Raw genomic sequence first — 18,134 nt, 5'->3', positions numbered from 1 at the left:
GTAGTCCGAGGGTGTGAGTTCCTGCATCAGAGAGCTTAATAGTTTTGATGGTTAGTAGGATTTCATCACCTTTACAAAGTTCACCATTGCTCCCAGGTTTCCCCATATCATGGAAAACCTATCCACCCTTGTGGGATCCCCCATGCTATAAGGATACCCTCTTCTCCAATCCTAAAACTGTCCGAAGTCGGTTATCATGTAATCTCTACTCTAACTTCTTGTCTACCCAGATCTAGGGATCTCTTATGCTTATTTTGGAACAAAATACACATCGCTTAGCCAGAGCCAGACACATCTTCACTTCTATGAACAAAAACAGGGGTGATAGGACAGGTAGGGTTGCTTCATTCGAGAGTTGGCCCCCGGAATTCTGTTAATTCCAGTTCTTCTCCCAAACTCTGTTTATTGTCCGACAGTGAAAAAAGTGTCTTACCCTTCCGCCGTGCGATATGAATCTGGGTAGCTCTTTCAGCTAGCTGTCACCAGGGGTCTTCTATGGTCCCCAAGCCTCTGGGGACTGGATTGAGTGACTTCACCTGTAGTTCACCTGTAATGCATAAAATCCTGGACATACAGGCTTGGTTAACAAACAATTTCTCATATGTTTTATCTGATTTTATCTTTAAACTTCTATTCCCAATTGTTAGCTTACATATTATTATTTTTTTATTAGTTTCTTATCCAATAAGCCCCATCCTATCCTAGACCACAATTTACCCATCCCCCTTTTGATACCTGACTCTGCCCAGGTATCAACCTTACCTACTCTAAATAATGACTTAGGTAAGATTAGTATATTATCCTTATGTCTGACATCATCATGAAGGAGCCCCTTTTAGTTTTCCACATGTCCAATTCTCCCTTGGGCGTCAATCCAGTACCAATTCCCTGTCAAGTTTCTTATCTACTTAAGAACTATCTGTGCTACTTATATATTTTCTTAAATATATATTTACCAATTTAAACCCTTTCTCTCATATTTCTCAAATACCACTAAGCTTCTAACTGTTTGACTTTATCTAAAATCATGTCTATGAGTGTCAATCTCTAAAGTCCTTACATTTCCTTAATCAACCTAACAATAATCCTAAATCATCACAGATGTCCTATATACCTGTTAAATTTAATACTATTTTTTATTTATTTTTTTAAACCCCTAATGGTCAAAAAAAAAAAATCAAAACAAATGCTTATCATATCAAAATCCTTCCTTCAAGGACCCTCAGTATTCTATCTGACAATAACATGAATTTAATATATGTTGCAGAGTGCAGAATTCCTTATCTACAGTAATTTATCACCCCTAAGAACTGAAACTTATTTTTCTATGTAATTCCCTGCCCTATTGGCTTAATATATCTCCTATCCTAACCTCCTAACCTAAACTCCTTTATAATGAATTTACCTTAAAACTAGTAACTCAATATTACCACATTCATTATACCAATGACTCTCCCCTAAGGCTGATCAGACCCTAGAAGACAGTCATGATAAGGTCCATGAGTCAACCCACCCTTTTATAGTCAAGTTCTATACTACACTAGACATATTAAAGAACCCTTTATCCTTAAAATCCAAATTCACTTGTGTAATTTAAAAATCATAAAATAAAAACTCATAAAGTTCCATATTTGAGCGTGTCTCTTTAAAATACCTTTCCACCAAAACAAATAGTCCTAACAAATGTTTTATGTGTATATATTTGCAAACCTTAATGATTAATCAAAACTTCCAGGCCTTTCCAATTTGGTCGTTTATGGCCTCATTCTCCCCAAGATTATAATCCCTGATATTTAATAAAAAATAACGTATTTTCCCTTGGCTTCTTCAACTCACATTTACATCTCAATAAAACAAAACACCATCTGCGTGTTCCTCAAGGAAAAACAACTTGCCCCTTGTTACGTCTACGTATCAAGGGAAATGTTCAAATAACCAAATTCAACCTCGCTAGTTTACCGAAACATGTACAATTATGTTTTACCATAGAGGTTGCTTTTCACCATTAATACCCTGACACCGTTCCACATAATGGAAACAGTGCTCAAATTCACTGGTGCTATTCAAACGATCAAACCAAGAATCAACAACCATCAGAATCCACCATCACGATGTTTTATGACTCAGACATCCAATCCCTCTCTCTCACCGCCCAATTACAGTCCAAATAAACGCCACAAATCAATGATACCCACCCAGCGAATCAGCTGCTAGTTTTTTAGCATCTTTCCTGACGATTTACATACTCCTTTTTAAAAAAATGTATTTCGAAATGTTTATCAACTTCTGAAAAGTGACTCAACATTAATGTCCGCACCTCCTTCTAAAGGACACTAACCATTTTCTCTGTCACCCCCAGTCAAGACATCATTTCCGTGGCGACGGAAACCTCGCGAGTGATGTCATCAACAAGCGCTCAATCTTGACTCATTTCGCAACGATTTTCAACTCATTGTAAATAATGGTTGGCTGTCTGCAACAACAGTATTTCGGGTTCGATAAACCAAACCTAATTTATCACATCTGTTGAATCCTGAATTAGAGTTTACAACATCAATCAACATCTCTCAATTCGCTAATCTTATAAAAACATTTCGATGGACACAAATCTATCGTAATTGTTCCCCCGTTATTATTCAGAATTAATTTGATTTAAGTTACTGTCTCGTCTTTGAATTAGCATTTTAATTACGACTCTTTTCCCAATGTATTATTCCCAACAAATTATTTAGTGAACAGACATCGCCTTGCATCAAAATCTCCGTTCTTATATTAAGTTGAATGAATTAGTCTTTCAATTTGAACCAAACAAACTATTTAAAACGTTCAGTTTATATCTTATACCAATACTAGTGACTATAACTTTCTCTGCAAAACAATTAGTTTAATTAAAACCAAAAACTCAGACATATATAACTACTCTTTACACCTCAGCTGGGAACCGAACCCCGGCCTCCCACGTGGCAGGCGAGAACTCCACCACTGAACCACCAATGCTATGGAACTGAGATTCTCTGCAAATAGACCCAATTTACAGTTATCTGTATTTGTTACTCCGGCATCTGAACAACAGCAAATAGCACTAATTTAAACGCCCAAAGTTTTCCCTCAATTAGGATTCTCATTAATCTCGCTCCCTTCGTATCTGACCCTTCTTTCTTAAATACGTGAATTTTGTTATTTTCTGCCTCTTTCTCTCTTAACCCACATTCCATTGTTTTCAGCTGAACTGCGGATGGCGGTTCCCCTCCTAAATGACCTTCCTGTGTCCATTTTAGCTTTAATCCCTCCCAAACTTTCTTCATGTGCTTCCATTGTTTCTTTCCCCCTGATCTATATTCTATTTTTTGTTCTAGGAACTCATTAAACCTCAGCTTTGGAGTATTGGGGGTCGCCATTGTGAATTTTTAATCGTGATTTTATTTAATTCAATCGGAATTTAATCGTAGTTTTAATCGGAATTCTCTCCTTCTATCTGAATATAGTTAGCATATACTTCGCCCGACGTTGATTAATACCCACGATGTACTCGAAGAGACACTGCTGCACGTGCTCTGTCTTATCTCTGAGCTTTTCCTTGTATATTCAGTTCGAGAAAAACGATTGGGTTGGTATAGCTTTCGTGGAGCGCGCAACCAAGGGATCTATTCGACTATATAGTCGCAATATTAAATATTATATTCAGATCTTATTTCAATTATACATCAGTCATTTTGTTCCTGATTATACATTTTACACAGAAGTTATAGATACATACAACATGGAAGTTTACATACAACACAGAATTTTCGGATTTATCCAATAACCCTTCTTGAGTTCTCTCTCTCTCTCTCTCTGTCTCTCCAACCATCAACAATCTTAATGGAGACGATTACCTCCACATTACATTTTAATATGAACAGTTACAAATACACGTTATCTCTCTGACCCCTATCAGCTTATCTTTATCATTGGACCTCTTATCAGACTGGACTTCGACCGAGTCGCGGGACAAAATTACAATTTTTTCCCTCGGGGCCAGGTTTAATGAATAGTAATTAGCTATCCCCTTACTGATATCTATCCCTAATCTCTATCGTGCTGACCCCTATCAGAATTAATACACACATGTCCGACCCCTATCAAAATTATCTCTGACCCCTATCGGAACTAATAATTACACATGTCCGACCCCTATCAGAATTATCTTTGACCCCTATCGGAACTACAGGCCTCAAAAGTGATCCCTCATCATTGAAAGCTATCAGACTGCGCTGACCGGGTCACGGGACAAAATTACAATTTATCCCCTCGGCGCCAGATTTAATGAATAGTAATTAGCTATCCCCTTACTGATATCTCATCAATGATTTAATCACCCGGCCGTCGCCGGTTTGTACCACATATGTTCACTCTACTGTTCTTTGACTCGTCAGCAAATTATAAATTTACACAAGAATTCATACTTACTCGGAAATACTGATCAGAATTTAGACAGACTATACGACAATATGCAAAGTTTGATTTAACAGGTTTTGCTTACCTTGTTTATGGTGCACCTTTTAGATCAGTTTCCCGAGTTGAGCAGAATTATTGTCCTCCCCCCGAATTTCTTTCACCCGTCTTTTTTGGAACCGTCCTTCCGTCACTCTCCTTCTCACACCCAATCAACTCACTTCGACCGGACCGTTATTAAACCATCCTCTCGCTACCAAGTTCTGTTGATAAAAGGATATTAGAAGGGTGAGCCGGTTAAGGATCGATTCAGACCAGGTGTTAAAATTGTACGACAAGCGACAGTTTATTTCAGAGTGAGAATATCTGGTACACGTAAATACGGCTCTTCCGTTAGTTCGTGTTGGAACAGCAGGCAGAGAGCGAGTAAACAGTCAGCACAGCCCTTATATACGTCACAGAAAGTAGGTTGACTCTAGGAAGATCGGATCTCCGGATTGGTTCAGCTGGTTGTGTGGTAGAATTATATACATGATTTGATAACAAAAGAGAAAAGGTACAGCTATGGGTTAATTCTGTTCTGGTAAAATGCATTTTTCTGTTGTATAGGGCAGGAAGAAGTTAAAGGTCATAGGGGACACTAAGAATGCAGACACATAGATGCTGGGCATACAAGGATCAAAGAGGTTGCCTAAGGACGGGGTCAGCCAAATGACTAACTGATGGATTGCAGGCATAGGTCACATCACTGGGGAAACACAAGTCTGTTTGTCTTTGGACAAACCATATGAAGAGCAGGGGACCAGAACAGATGGGAACCCTAAAGCTATATGAGATGAAGGACACATACAATAGGGTCACAGAGTTAATTACAGGGTCTGAGCACAGGCCACAGGAAGGGGGGATGTAAATTATTATCTTTAGGTCAAGGGAAAGGTCTTGACATCATATAATCTGACCGGAAGCAGATGTGGGGGTTATTGAGCTGAACAAGCAGGGCGCACAGATTGGAATGTAACGTAATTTACATATGGGATGGGCTCATATGTGGATAAATACTGGGGCCAGGGCTCTGGAAAAAAGTGTGTGTTCTGTGGGTCCCTTTTGGGTCCTGCGGAGCTCGCCGGCTTTCTGATACGAGGGTGTATTAAAAGTCTATCATTGAATTCAAAAGTTCTCTGGTCGTGTCATGTTTTTGAACTGATTGGCCACTACAGTTGTAGTCTGTAGTCTTCCGCCATTGGCTCAGTTGTCTGTCCGTCATCGTAGAATCTTCTTCGGGCACACAGTGTTCGGTTAAAAGGGAGATTATGTGTGTAATGTGGGAGCTATCCTGTAGGGGACCCCACAGGCTTTACTGTGAAAATACGTTGCTATGTGTTGTCTCAGTTATAACAATGCCATAGCCATGTATTTAGCAGTAGATTGGTCTCCTGCATAATAGCAATTCTTTACAGTTCACATCACTCATCTTTGGCAGGTGACCTAAGGGGAAATGTATGTAGTTAGCTAGCGTACCTCCATTTGGAAGCAAGAGGCACTGACTGATTTGCATCGCCTGATTGATTGATTCACAATCGATAAATCAAATAACGTTATCAGTCGTAAAAACTGAAACATTTAGACTTATAGCTAACAAACCTGGCAAACTGGATTTTTATGTTATAACAAAAAAATGTATACTTACATACTTGCAACAGCAAGTTTTTATAGGAAGTGTCCAGTGTTATCGTTCCCCAGTTGACTCGCGCCTATTCACTAACTCCCGGTTTGATTCCCCATGCTCGTGACAAATATGGTTAAATTACAGAGCCACAGTCACATAATTTACAAATTATAGTTACCGATAACGCCTTCTTTCAAGTCCCATTTGCTGCCGACAGCAACTTTGATTAGGCCCTTATCTATGTATTTCACATGACTCGGCAGGGGCGAAGCCATGGGTGGGCCTGGGAGGATATAGGCAAACCCACTGCAGAGCCAGGCCTAGCCAATCAGAATTAGTTTTCCCCATAAAGGGGCTTTATTACAGACAGAAGTACCCCCCCCCCCAGTTGGATGTACTGCCAAATTCTCTAAAATGATATTGGTGGTGGAGAAGTTAACATCAAATTATCTGGCAACAGCTCTGTTTGACATTCCTGCAATCAGCATGCCAATTGCACACTGCCTCAAAATTTGAGACATCTGTGGCATTGTGTTGTGTGACAAAAATGTACATTTTAGAGTGGCCTTTTATTGCCCCCAGCACAAGCTGCACCTGTGTAATGATCATGCAGTTTAACCAGCTTCTTGATATGTCACACCTGTCTGGTGAATGGATTATCTTGGCAAAGGAGAAATGCTCACTAACAGGGATGTAAACAAAATTGTGCACAAAATTTGAGGGAAATAAGCTTTTTGTGCACATGGAACATTTCTGGGATCTTTTATGTCAGCTCATGAAACCAACACCTCACATTTCTGTTTATATTTTTGTTCAGTAATATATTGCCTCGCTGCATGGCTGTGACACACATTTCTGCCACAGGTGGAGGCCAAAGTACTGAAGTGAATAGAACCAGAGTTTGTTCAGGCGACGCATCACTTATCTTTAATTTAACACCTGCAGTTATTAGTAGAATACGGTTTGTTTACTGTGTAAACAATGGCAAAATGAGAATGGAAAATTAGTAGAATTATGTAGATATTTTTATTTCACCTGTTGATATAGCTAACACTGCTGGTAGTTTAAAAAAGGAGTACATTACAGTACTTCTAAAAAAAGGTATAATGCAGTTTTCTAATCTTGAAACAATAGTTTTTCCATGAATACAAATGTACACAAATGGTGAATTGAAATGTGTTCCCTTTCATTTGACTAACAACAGTTGGTTCATTAAACACAGAACATCTCAAGAAGCAGTGTCTAATGCCAGACAAAAATGATGGCACACTTGTCAACTTTCACAAGGTTGGGTTACGGGAATATGCCTATGATTAGACTGAACAGTTCATTTCAGTCAATATAAAAGTGCATGCACTATGCCCGTTTCTGTTACAGGGATCACGGACGCAAGCAGAATCTTTGATCTGAAAGACATTGGTTGTCTTTGTAACATTTTCAAAGCCATCAAATAGGGAAACCCAATTGTTAACAATCAATGTGTTAGGGATCGTTAAAAAAATTAAGGGCAGCTTCATTATTCAAAACTAAGTAAAACAGATTAATCTATTCAAAACCTTAAACAGAAGCGCACTGACAAATCTCAACAGGAGAAGAATAAACTAAATACAATCTTACAGCAGAGGGGCACAAAGAGAGTAAATAAAATGACAAATGCACCTATTTCCATCTGGCCCGTACATCCACAAACAATGCAGCGCTAACACATCACGGACAACTATAACCGACAACCACCGTATATCAAATTCATCCTGCGGTAACATTTCACAATCCATGATATAAAATGCAGGCTACATTAACACCACATGCTATGGTTAAATATCCATTGTAAAAAGAGGTCTGATAACAGTTCAGTTATAATGAGGAGTTGTATGAAATAATACATCCATACACTAGGCACAATCTGTAGAGGAACACAAGTCTACCGATAATAGGGGGTAAAAAAAAGTCTAAGTAAACATGTCAGAAAACAAAAAAGTTATAAATCTTATTAAAATAAGACACATTAAAAGTTGTCTAAGATGATCTCATAGTTACAGTTGAAACACAGACTACACATCCCAGGACCAATGCAGAATGCATTTCTATTTGAACGTTCTGTAACGTTGCACCCTCCTGAACAGACCCCTGATCTGAAGTCAGGTGATCAAACCCAACTAGAGGTTGCTTCTGGGTCGCTTGGCGGCTTCAGGGTGGGTCTCGATGATACTGGGTCTCTGCAGTGCCCATTGGTCAACATTGTGTCTCTGGCCCTCAGGCTCCTCTGTCTCTGATCCGCTGCTGGAGCTGCCACTGCTGCCACTGCTGGAATGATCACTGCCAGTGAAGTCATAGCAGTCCTTCTCCTTCCCTCTCCCCTTCCCCCTCCTCTTCCCCTCTGCTGCCTCAGGGTTGACCTGCAAGGCTGACTCAGGCACCGCTGGTGGGGGTCCCATCTGCATGTCCTGCCAGGGCTCTAGGATGGGGGTGAAGACATGGAGGGTCTGCTGCTGGAGCTGGTCAGTGGGGTCATTCACAGTGCTGTGCACCTTGGGCTTGGTCTTCAGGACCTTATCAAAGTTCTTGGATTTTGAGGTCACCACAAACCAGTCCTAAGAAAGCACAGGACAAAGGAAATTAGTATAGTATGCCACCAAAAAGCACTACAACATGAATTTTTGCAGTACTTTATTCATATGGCAAAACACTATACATTAATATGATACAGTATGTCATCATGGAGGTTAAAAGTCTAAAACAAATACATTTCTGACCTGGGAGTGGACAGAATTGATGTGGTACTTCACCCCACTCTCTGAGTTGAACTCTTTCTTACAGATTAGGCATTTGTATTTCCCTGCTTCAAAGTCCCCCTGCATAATGAGAGAAAAGATTTGGTTGAAATAGATGCTTAATAATGGATTTAAATTCCTGTGCATACATCAGATTTTTATGCTGAGGAATTGACTCAGTTTCAGCTGAATAACTTTCCCCGTCTTCTGGATACGTTGCAGTACTTGGAAGTGAAAGACAGCAGAGCAGTGAGAGTAAATCTATTCCATACCCTTCCACAGAGCCCAAGGTGAGCCTTCAGTCCAGACACACTGGTGTAGACTGAGCCGCAGCCCTGAGGGAAACCAGAAAGTTTCCTAGTCACATTATAAGTATAGTACAGTGAGCAACATCTCAACTATACGCAATATGGGATAAAAGATCATTTAAAAAAATGATGGGTCGTACCAGGTTTGGGCACTGAACTTTTTTTTGCAGCTTCACTTCGTTTTTCCACTTCCGAAGGACCTCCTGACTGAAGGCAGGCAGCCCTGGCCGGGCATATCTCAGCTGTGGAACCCAACAGAAAAAGAATGGTACATCTGGAGGTCAATGTACCCACGGGAATAGATATAGTACATGAGCACACATCTAGGACTATCTTAGTGTTGAAGTGTCCTCACCTTCTTATCGTCTGGGACAAGGTCTCCGATGACCTTCCTCTTGGGCCACTCCTTGGCCAGCTCGTCATTAGCAATCTCCTGTAGGTGGAAAAAGGCCACCTGGGCTGACATGCGTTTGACCCGGCCGCTGGGTGTCCTCTCAGGGTTGGGCTCTCTCTGAGCCTTCACCTCCACCTCCTCCTCTGCATTCTCAGGCACCTGTGGGGGAGAGGGAGACAGCTGTCTATCATCACCCATTCAAGAGAAGCTCAAATAATTTAGAGAGGAGAAATTAGCTAAAAATACATTTAAAAAAGAGACCAAGGAATGGGGTGCTCTGGGAAATGGGTGGGTGGATATACTGAGAAATGTTTGTGACATTGAAGTTGCCAGAATGTAACTGCTACAGATTGTGAGCACAATGGCATGTTGTGCGATGGAATGTCACCCAGTGAATTGTAACCTTGAAAGACTGTCTTATTAGTTAGTGGACAAGTGTATAGTGTAAAACAGGATTCCCCAACTGGTAGCTCCCAGGACGAATTTGGCGCACAGGTGGTTATATTTGACCTCACCAAGTTCTGGATTGTTGGACATAAATGCCAGGCATGTTACAAATCATGTCATTGCTACATTGGCTGGACGTACTATAGAGCAAGTTAAAGTGTACAAATATTTGGGTGTGTGGGTTGATGATAAGCTGAGCTTCACTGTGCATGCAGAGAACCTGATAAGGAAGCTCAAGCAGAAAATAGGATTTCATTACCGGCATAAGGCTTGTTTTTCTTTTGAGGCCAGGAAGGAGCTGGTACGATGTACATTACGGACGGTTTTAGATTTTAGTGATGTTATAAATGTGCAGGCCTCAGCCACTACCCTGAGAGCACTTGATTCAGTGTATCATGCAGCCCTCAGGTTCATTACAAATCAGAAACGTCTAACACATCATTGTGATCTCTACAGCACTGTTGGCTGGTCGTCATTGACCTCGCGTAAGCTTAAACACTGGTATACACTGATTTGTAAGGCCTTATTGGGTAAAATGACATTTTACCTCTGTTATTTTTTTAGTCAGGTCAGTAAATAAATATGAATTATGGTCCCATTCTGATTTGCTTCTAACAGTACCAAAAATTAGAACAGGTCATGGTAGAAATAGTTTTAGTTACTTAGCACCGTGGTCCTGGAATCCTCTCCTGAACATTTGAAAATGTGATGATCTAGTTTCGTTGGTGGAGTTTAAACACTTGATCGATGTATATATCATAGAAGAGTGTAATTGTTTTCAGGCCAGCTGTTTTTAGTCAAGATGTTTGTGTTTTTAATGTAATATGTAATTGTTGTACTGTATGTGCATTTATAGTTTTGTTTAATGTTGTGTTAGTGTATGTAAGTTGTTTTGTCTGAAACGTTGTTCCCCCTGCTGCTATTGGACCAGGTCTCTCTTGGAAAAGAGATTTTATCTCAACGAGAAAAAACCTGTATAAATAAAGGTAAAATAAAATAAATAAAACACCGTAAATGTCACGCCTTGGTCAATATATTTTGTGTTTTCGTTATATGTTTGGTCAGGCCAGGGTGTGACATGGGGTTTATATGTTGTTTTCGTATTGGGGTTTGTAATATTTGGGATCGCGGCTGTTTAGGGGTGTGTCTAGTTAGGCTTGGCTGCCTGAGGCGGTTCTCAATTGGAGTCAGGTGCTTCTCGTTGTCTCGGATTGGGAACCGTATTTAGGCAGCCTGAGTTTCGCTTGGTATTTCGTGGGTGTTTGTTCCTGTCTTTGTGTTGTATTCACCAGATAGGCTGTAATAAGTTTCACGTTCCGTTTGTTGTTTTCATAGTAGTACGTTATTTCATGTATCGTTCCTTTTTTCTTTATTAAAGTACATGAGTAACAAACACGCTGCATTTCGGTCCGACTCTCTTTCTACAAACGAAGAACGCCGTTACAGTAAAAACACCAGGAAATCAGCTCCAATTGATTATAATTTTGGAAATCTGCTCCCAAGTATTCCCACGCAAAATAGAGAGATGTGATCATATACAAATGTAAGCAAGGTTTAAAATGATTGTTTTATTCAAATATTATATCCGTTTCTAATTATTGTGGTCAATTTGCGTTCTACAAATGATTTGCAATTTTGTGCCCCCTCCCCCCACACCTGAATCTAGTTGAAGATCCCTGTTGTAAAGGCAGTGCAATTTAGCGAACTCACTGGTGCGTGCTCCGACTTGAGGTGGTACTCCAGGCCTGCCTTGGACTTGTAGACCTTGCCACAGTGTTGGCAGTTGAGAAGCAGCTTCTCCAGCTCAGACTCCTCTTTCCCACATTTCTTCGTGTGGTACAGGTAACCCATGATGCTGGTGAAACTACCAGTGCAGCCCTGTAATGTAACACAGTCCTTTAGAGTGAAACACATCTATAGTTCCCATGTGCCAACGATGTCGACTATGAAGTCCCAGACTTACAGCACCAGTCAAAAGTTTGGACACACCTACTCATTCCAGGGTTCTTCCTTATTTTTACTATTTTCTACATTGTAGAGTAAAAGTGAAGACATAAAAACTATGAAATAACACATATGGAATCATGTGGCAACCAAAAAAAAGTGTTAAACAAATAAAAATATATTTTGTATATTAGATTCTTCAAAGTAGCCACACTTTGCTTTGATGACAGCTTTGCACACACTTGGCATTCTCTCAACCAACTTAATGAGGAAGTCACCTGGAATGCAATTAAATTAAAACAGGTGTGCCTTGTTAATAAGTTAACTGAATGCTTTTGCGCCAATCTGTTGTGTTGTGACAAGGTAGGGGTGTATACAGAAAATAAGCCTATTTTGGTAAAAGACCAAGTCCATATTATGGCAAGAACAGCTCAAATAAGCAAAGAGAAACAACAGTCCATCATTACTTTAAGAAATAAAGGTCAGTTAATGTGGAAAAGTGCAGTCGCAAAAACCATCAAGCGCTATGATGAAACTGGCTCTCACGAGGACCGCCACAGGAAAGGAAGACCGATAGTTACCTCTGCTGCAGAGGGTAAGTTCATTAGAGTTACCAGCCTCAGAAATTGCAGTCCAAATAAATGCTTCACAGACTTCAACAGACACATCTCAACATCAACTGTTCAGAGGAGACTGCGTGAATCAGTCCTTCATAGTCGAATTGCCGCATAGAAACCACCACTAAAGGACACCAATAAGAAGAAGACTTGCTTGGGCCTAGAAACACGAGTAATGGACATTAGACCGGTGGAAATCTATCCTTTGGTCTGACGAGTACTAATTTTAGATTTTTGGTTGCAACCGGCATGTCTTTGTGAGACGCAGAGTAGGTGAACGGATGATCTCCGCATGCGTTGTTCCCATCATGAAGCTTGGAGGAGGAGGTGTGACGGTGCTTTGCTCATGACACTATCTGTGATTTATTTATAATTCAAGGCACATTTAACCAGCATGGCTACCACAGCCTTCTGCAGCGATATGCCATCCTATCTGGTTTGCGCTTAGTGGGACTATCATTTGTGTTTCAACAGGGCAATGACCAAACACACCTCCAGGCTGTGTAAGGGCTATTTGACCAAGAAGGAGAGTGATGGAGTGCTGCATCAGATGACCTGGCCTCCACAATCACCCGACCTCAACCCAATTGAGATGGTTAGGGATGAGTTAGAACGCAGAGTGAAGGAAAAGTAGCCAACAAGTGCTCAGTATATGCGGGAACTCCTTCAAGATTGTTTGAAAAGCATTCCAGGTGAAGCTGGTTGAGAGAATGCCAAGAGAGTGCAAAGCTGTCATCGAGAAAATATATTTGTTTAACACTTTTTTGGTAACTAAATTATTCCATATGTGTTATTACATAGATGTAATGTCTTCACTATTATTCTACAATGTAGAAAATAGTAAAGTTAAAGAAAAAATCTTGAATTAGTAGGTGTATCCAAACTTTTGACTGGTACTGTATGTCAGAACATTGTTAATGTGAGAGGCAACCAGACTGCCTAGGGAGACTACCAACAATGGTTAATGTGACATCTGTACTGGAATTTCAGATACAGACACCATCATGGAATCATACCTCTTTCGAGCATTTTAATTTTCCCATCCTTTTCAGCACCTTCCTCAATTTTTCCTTCATGGACTGGTCATCCAGGCCATTTATGTCATCTGGTGAGGGCTGGAAAAACAAGATAGTTAACACCAATGTCAACATGGAACACACCAAAACCAGCGTCAGATGGGAGAATGGCCTTACCAGGTTATTGTGGTCTGCCATGATGTGGTACTTCATTCCCGTGGAAGACTTCAGTTGTTTCCCGCATTGCTGACACGTGAAGGGATTCTACAAGGAACACATTCGTTTTGTTTTTGAGATTCAGTTGTACCAAGTGCAACATGGGAGGCTGTTATTGTAAGTACGGCACACACACACACCAATCGGCAGCTCTCCATATGTTTTTTCAGGCCATCCACGGTCTTCCTGCTCACACTTTTACACTTGGGGCACGTGACTCGGCCTTTGCCCAGGATCATCAGCTGCCACCTCTCTTCTTGACTTCCTGTTCCACACAGGAAGTGGAGTGTTTTTTGTTATTGTACAAGTGGAATAAGGAACCATACCTACCATTACAATGCAATTACCAAAGTATTACGTAACATTGTTAATACAACATGGTTCCTAAAATAATTTGTGTTATTACACAGGTATAGGATGAACTAATGTAAAGTGTTGCCAGGGATTGAATCTATGGTGATATTTTATTTGCTAATCCTTTCACCTGGGGAGTCCTCTCACCTGGGGGGTAGACTGGGGGTTCCTTCTTGGTTGTGAAGGTGAAGACTTTAGATTTCTCTTCCTCGGTAGGCTCTGCTGGGTGACTGTGACTGCTCTGGATAGTCACACCTCCAATAGTGTGACTTCTATGAACATGTCCACCTACAACAGAGTAACTGCTCTGGACAAGTTCACCTCCAATAGGGTAACTGCTCTGGAGATGCCCACCTCCAAGCAAGTGACCACTTTGGACATGGCTATGGGCATGTCCACCTCCTACCAAGTGACTGCTGTCAAAATGGCTATGGACATGCCGACCTCCAACCGAGTGACCGCTGTCAAAATGGCTATGGGCATGTCCACCTCCTACCAAGTGACCGCTGTCGACATGGCTATGGACATGTCCACCTCCTACCAAGTGACCACTGTCGACATGGCTATGGACATGTCCACCTCCTACCAAGTGACTGCTGTCGACATGGTTATGGGCATGTCCACCTCCTACCAAGTGACTGCTGTCGACATGGTTATGGGCATGTCCACCTCCTACCAAGTGACCGCTGTCGACATGGTTATGGGCATGTCCACCTCCAACCGAGAGACTGCTGTAGATATTGCTATGCCCACCTCCCACTGAGTGACCGCTATGGACATGGCTATGAACATGCCCACCTCCAACAGGAACTGGAACTGCATCAAAGGAAACATTTAACATGAACTAAAACTTGAGAGAGAAAGGGTCAGAAGACAATAAAGTGATGGTTGCAACATAACTACCTGACTGTCTCACTTCTTGAGGGAAATTTGTAGCAGAAGGTGTGCTGTTGTTGTCCACCTCCACTCTCCGCATTTTCTTAATCGCAAAATCGGAGGGCAGGTGTGGTTCCTGACCCCGGCCCTGGGCCCTGCTTGTGTCTGGGGCCTGGTTAGGCCAGCAGTCTTTAGCCACCAGCTTGTGAGGCAGTCTGGCAGAGAGTGGTGGAGGAGGAGGCAGCTCACCGTTGGCTACAGCCAGGCTGGAAGACACCACGGAGCAGCAGGATGTCTCGCTGGTTGAATCCTCCACACCAGAACCCAGAGAGACATTCTGCAGATCCTCATACCTAGACAGTGACACACAGCACCAAACTCACATGACAACAACTACTCTGGTCAGCTTTTGCACAGTGAAAACCGTGCACAAGCATAGACTATTTCACAGATCAAATGCCTCTATCACCTACACACTTTGAACTTGTGGAGATCTGAGAATATTGGACAGGTAGGAGTCAGTGATGGGAAGGAAAACATACAGCAATCGGCAATTAAAATAAAGGAAACTCACAGTGGGCCCATTGACCTTTTTCTGCCATATGATCTTTTCATCTTTTGGGTCGCCTGGGCATGGGGGTCATCATTCTATAATATTCAAGTACATAACTGTTAAGAAGAGATCCAGGGTCCCACAGGATCTTACAAGGTTTATTGTGAACACTGCACTAAGGACCATCATATGTTGATGTAGAAGTGCTTAATGCTAAATCATTTCTAGATCCTCATGATGGTTGTTATTTTAGTTTTCATGTTGAGGACTGGAATAGTGCACCCATGCTTTGGTAGGAACACTCATAATGGCCAAGTAGAACTGAAAGAAAATACTGTTACTATGTTTTTATTCTTACCTTAGGTGGAACACCAATCATGCTCATCACACTCATATCTGGCATCTTCTGGATAGCTGTTGGATTATGGTCACATTTTCATTAGTTAATCCTTTTCCTTACAAAACACTAGTGAAGGAGCGTTTCCAAGACAGTCTGCATGAAATACATAAATGGAGACCAAACATGAATCATAATGATTCAAGACATCTGCAATTGCAACTGGCCAGATGCAAATTTGGACATAATGTAATTTATCAATACTCTAAAGTTTGCTGAGTAAACTGACAATTTGTCAATCATCTAGTGACAGTGACGGTTTAGTGACATTTACCTGGTAGTGGAACACCACTTTTTTGTTTTGGTTGTGAAGCCTTCCTCTTCCTTGGCACATATGATGGTGACATGCTTCCTTGTGTGTGATGATGAAGTTGATGATGATCCATGATTGCAGTTGACCTGACCGATCAGTACTGCAAAACAACACCAGGCCTGAATTATTCTATTACATAGTCCATCAATAGACATCTTCACTGTCACATAATTGATAAAAGGGCTTTAATATGACTTCTTCTGGGGAACATCTATTCTGTTATTAATTTGATGTCCACATTAAGAAGAATCACGTGGCATACCAACCCTTATGTAAACGCAGGATGAGCCCGTGTGAATACAAAGGTAGGCCTAATATGAACTCGTTGGTTCTGTTTTGTTCAGTGCAGCAGTGTACCTTACTCGAGCAGTGTTGCAGTAGCAGTGTTTCTAGAGCCACAGCCACCATCATTTTCCACGAATAGCCACACAAAAAAAGGGGAACGCTTGCTTTGCAGTGACGTTGCAGCAAATCTACACTCTGGATGCTGATATAATGTAAACGTCCTAACCGTTGCACTACACGCGCTCAAACAACTTGGCTACAATGTAGCCACCTACTAATTTAATTGTTTGATACACTTAACGTTACATTGTGAAACGTCTACCCGTACCGCACACTCCTTAGCAAGGTTAGCTGCCATTCCTTCCTGTTTCAGTCCCCCTCTGTCATTTCCTCCCGACAACGATCCGCCTTAACCACTCGTTGGATTCGGTTATTTGAATAGAACGACCATCAAATGGCCATGCTGAAATGTTCAAGAAGATATCTAATTAAAAATAATGCTCCGACAAAACCTATAGTATCAATTATCCATATTGCATACCCTCTTTGAGATTACTTCATTCCCGAAACGCCCTCTTTGTGGAGACAACAAATGAGATTCCCATCTCATTCACCACCACTGTAAAAGGGGCGGTTACTTACAGCCATCCAGTACGAACAGGTTTTGTTGAGCAGAACGCAAAACAGATTCCAGATCAGTTATGTCTTCATATTACCTTACGATGGCTCCGCCTCCTAGTAGTACTCTACCTGATCCAGACATAGCAGCTGGATGTAGGCAAAAAAAATAATGAAAACTAAAATTCGTTTTTTGGTCTTAATTTAAGGTTAGGGTTAGGCATAAGGTTATCAGTGTGGTCAAGGTTAGGTTTAAAGTTAGGGTTAGGTTTAAAATCACATTTTAAGAAGATAAATTATAGAAATAGGCGGGGTTTATGACTTTGTGGCTGTGGTAACTATTGACGACCTTATAGGTGAGACTGGTGCAGACAGGCTTCTGGTGCCACCTGTGCTTTATATTGTGTAAAATGGATTTGTTTTTTTTTGTTTTTTTTCACCTTTATTTAACCAGGTCGGCTAGTTGAGAACAGGTTCTCATTTGCAACTGCGACCTGGCCAACAAAGCATAGCAGTGTGAACAGACAACACAGAGTTACACATGGAGTAAACAATTAACAAGTCAATAACACAGTAGAAAAAAGGGGAGTCTATATACATTGTGTGCAAAAGGCATGAGGAGGTAGGCGAATAATTACAATTTTGCAGATTAACACTGGAGTGATAAATGATCAGATGGTCATGTACAGGTAGAGATATTGGTGTGCAAAAGAGCAGAAAAGTAAATAAATAAAAACAGTATGGGGATGAGGTAGGTGAAAATGGGTGGGCTATTTACCGATAGACTATGTACAGCTGCAGCGATCGGTTAGCTGCTCAGATAGCAGATGTTTGAAGTTGGTGAGGGAGATAAAAGTCTCCAACTTCAGCGATTTTTGCAATTCGTTCCAGTCACAGGCAGCAGAGAACTGGAACGAAAGGCGGC

At 41.1% G+C, this 18,134-nt stretch overlaps 1 protein-coding gene across 6 annotated transcripts; it reads right to left on the bottom strand.

Moving 5' to 3' along the window:
* Window positions 1-7,107: 7,107 nt before the first annotated feature.
* On the bottom strand, window positions 7,108-17,222 carry LOC115107791 (uncharacterized). Of its 6 annotated transcripts, XM_029631432.2 has the most exons (16): window positions 17,133-17,219; window positions 16,664-17,054; window positions 16,268-16,406; window positions 15,955-16,010; window positions 15,618-15,691; window positions 15,071-15,396; window positions 14,315-14,983; window positions 13,954-14,078; window positions 13,775-13,861; window positions 13,598-13,696; window positions 11,731-11,898; window positions 9,535-9,732; window positions 9,320-9,421; window positions 9,144-9,206; window positions 8,854-8,952; window positions 7,108-8,691 (listed from the first exon to the last, which is right to left on the bottom strand). In XM_029631432.2, exons 3-16 carry the CDS (start codon window positions 16,377-16,379, stop codon window positions 8,257-8,259), a joined length of 2,613 nt encoding a protein of 870 aa, XP_029487292.1. In that variant the 5' UTR covers window positions 16,380-16,406; window positions 16,664-17,054; window positions 17,133-17,219; the 3' UTR covers window positions 7,108-8,256. The 6 variants fall into 6 exon arrangements, with proteins under 6 accessions (XP_029487292.1, XP_029487295.1, XP_029487291.1 ...); XM_029631435.2 differs by lacking the exon at window positions 16,664-17,054 and having other exon boundaries at window positions 17,133-17,222; XM_029631431.2 differs by having other exon boundaries at window positions 16,573-17,189.
* Window positions 17,223-18,134: the final 912 nt, after the last annotated feature.

Source organism: Oncorhynchus nerka, linkage group LG24 (genome assembly GCF_034236695.1).
Source record: "Oncorhynchus nerka isolate Pitt River linkage group LG24, Oner_Uvic_2.0, whole genome shotgun sequence".
Classification (NCBI taxonomy): Eukaryota; Metazoa; Chordata; class Actinopteri; order Salmoniformes; family Salmonidae; genus Oncorhynchus; species Oncorhynchus nerka.
The sequence above is the reverse complement of the archived record's forward strand: the minus strand, read 5'-3'. Positions and strand labels throughout refer to the sequence as shown.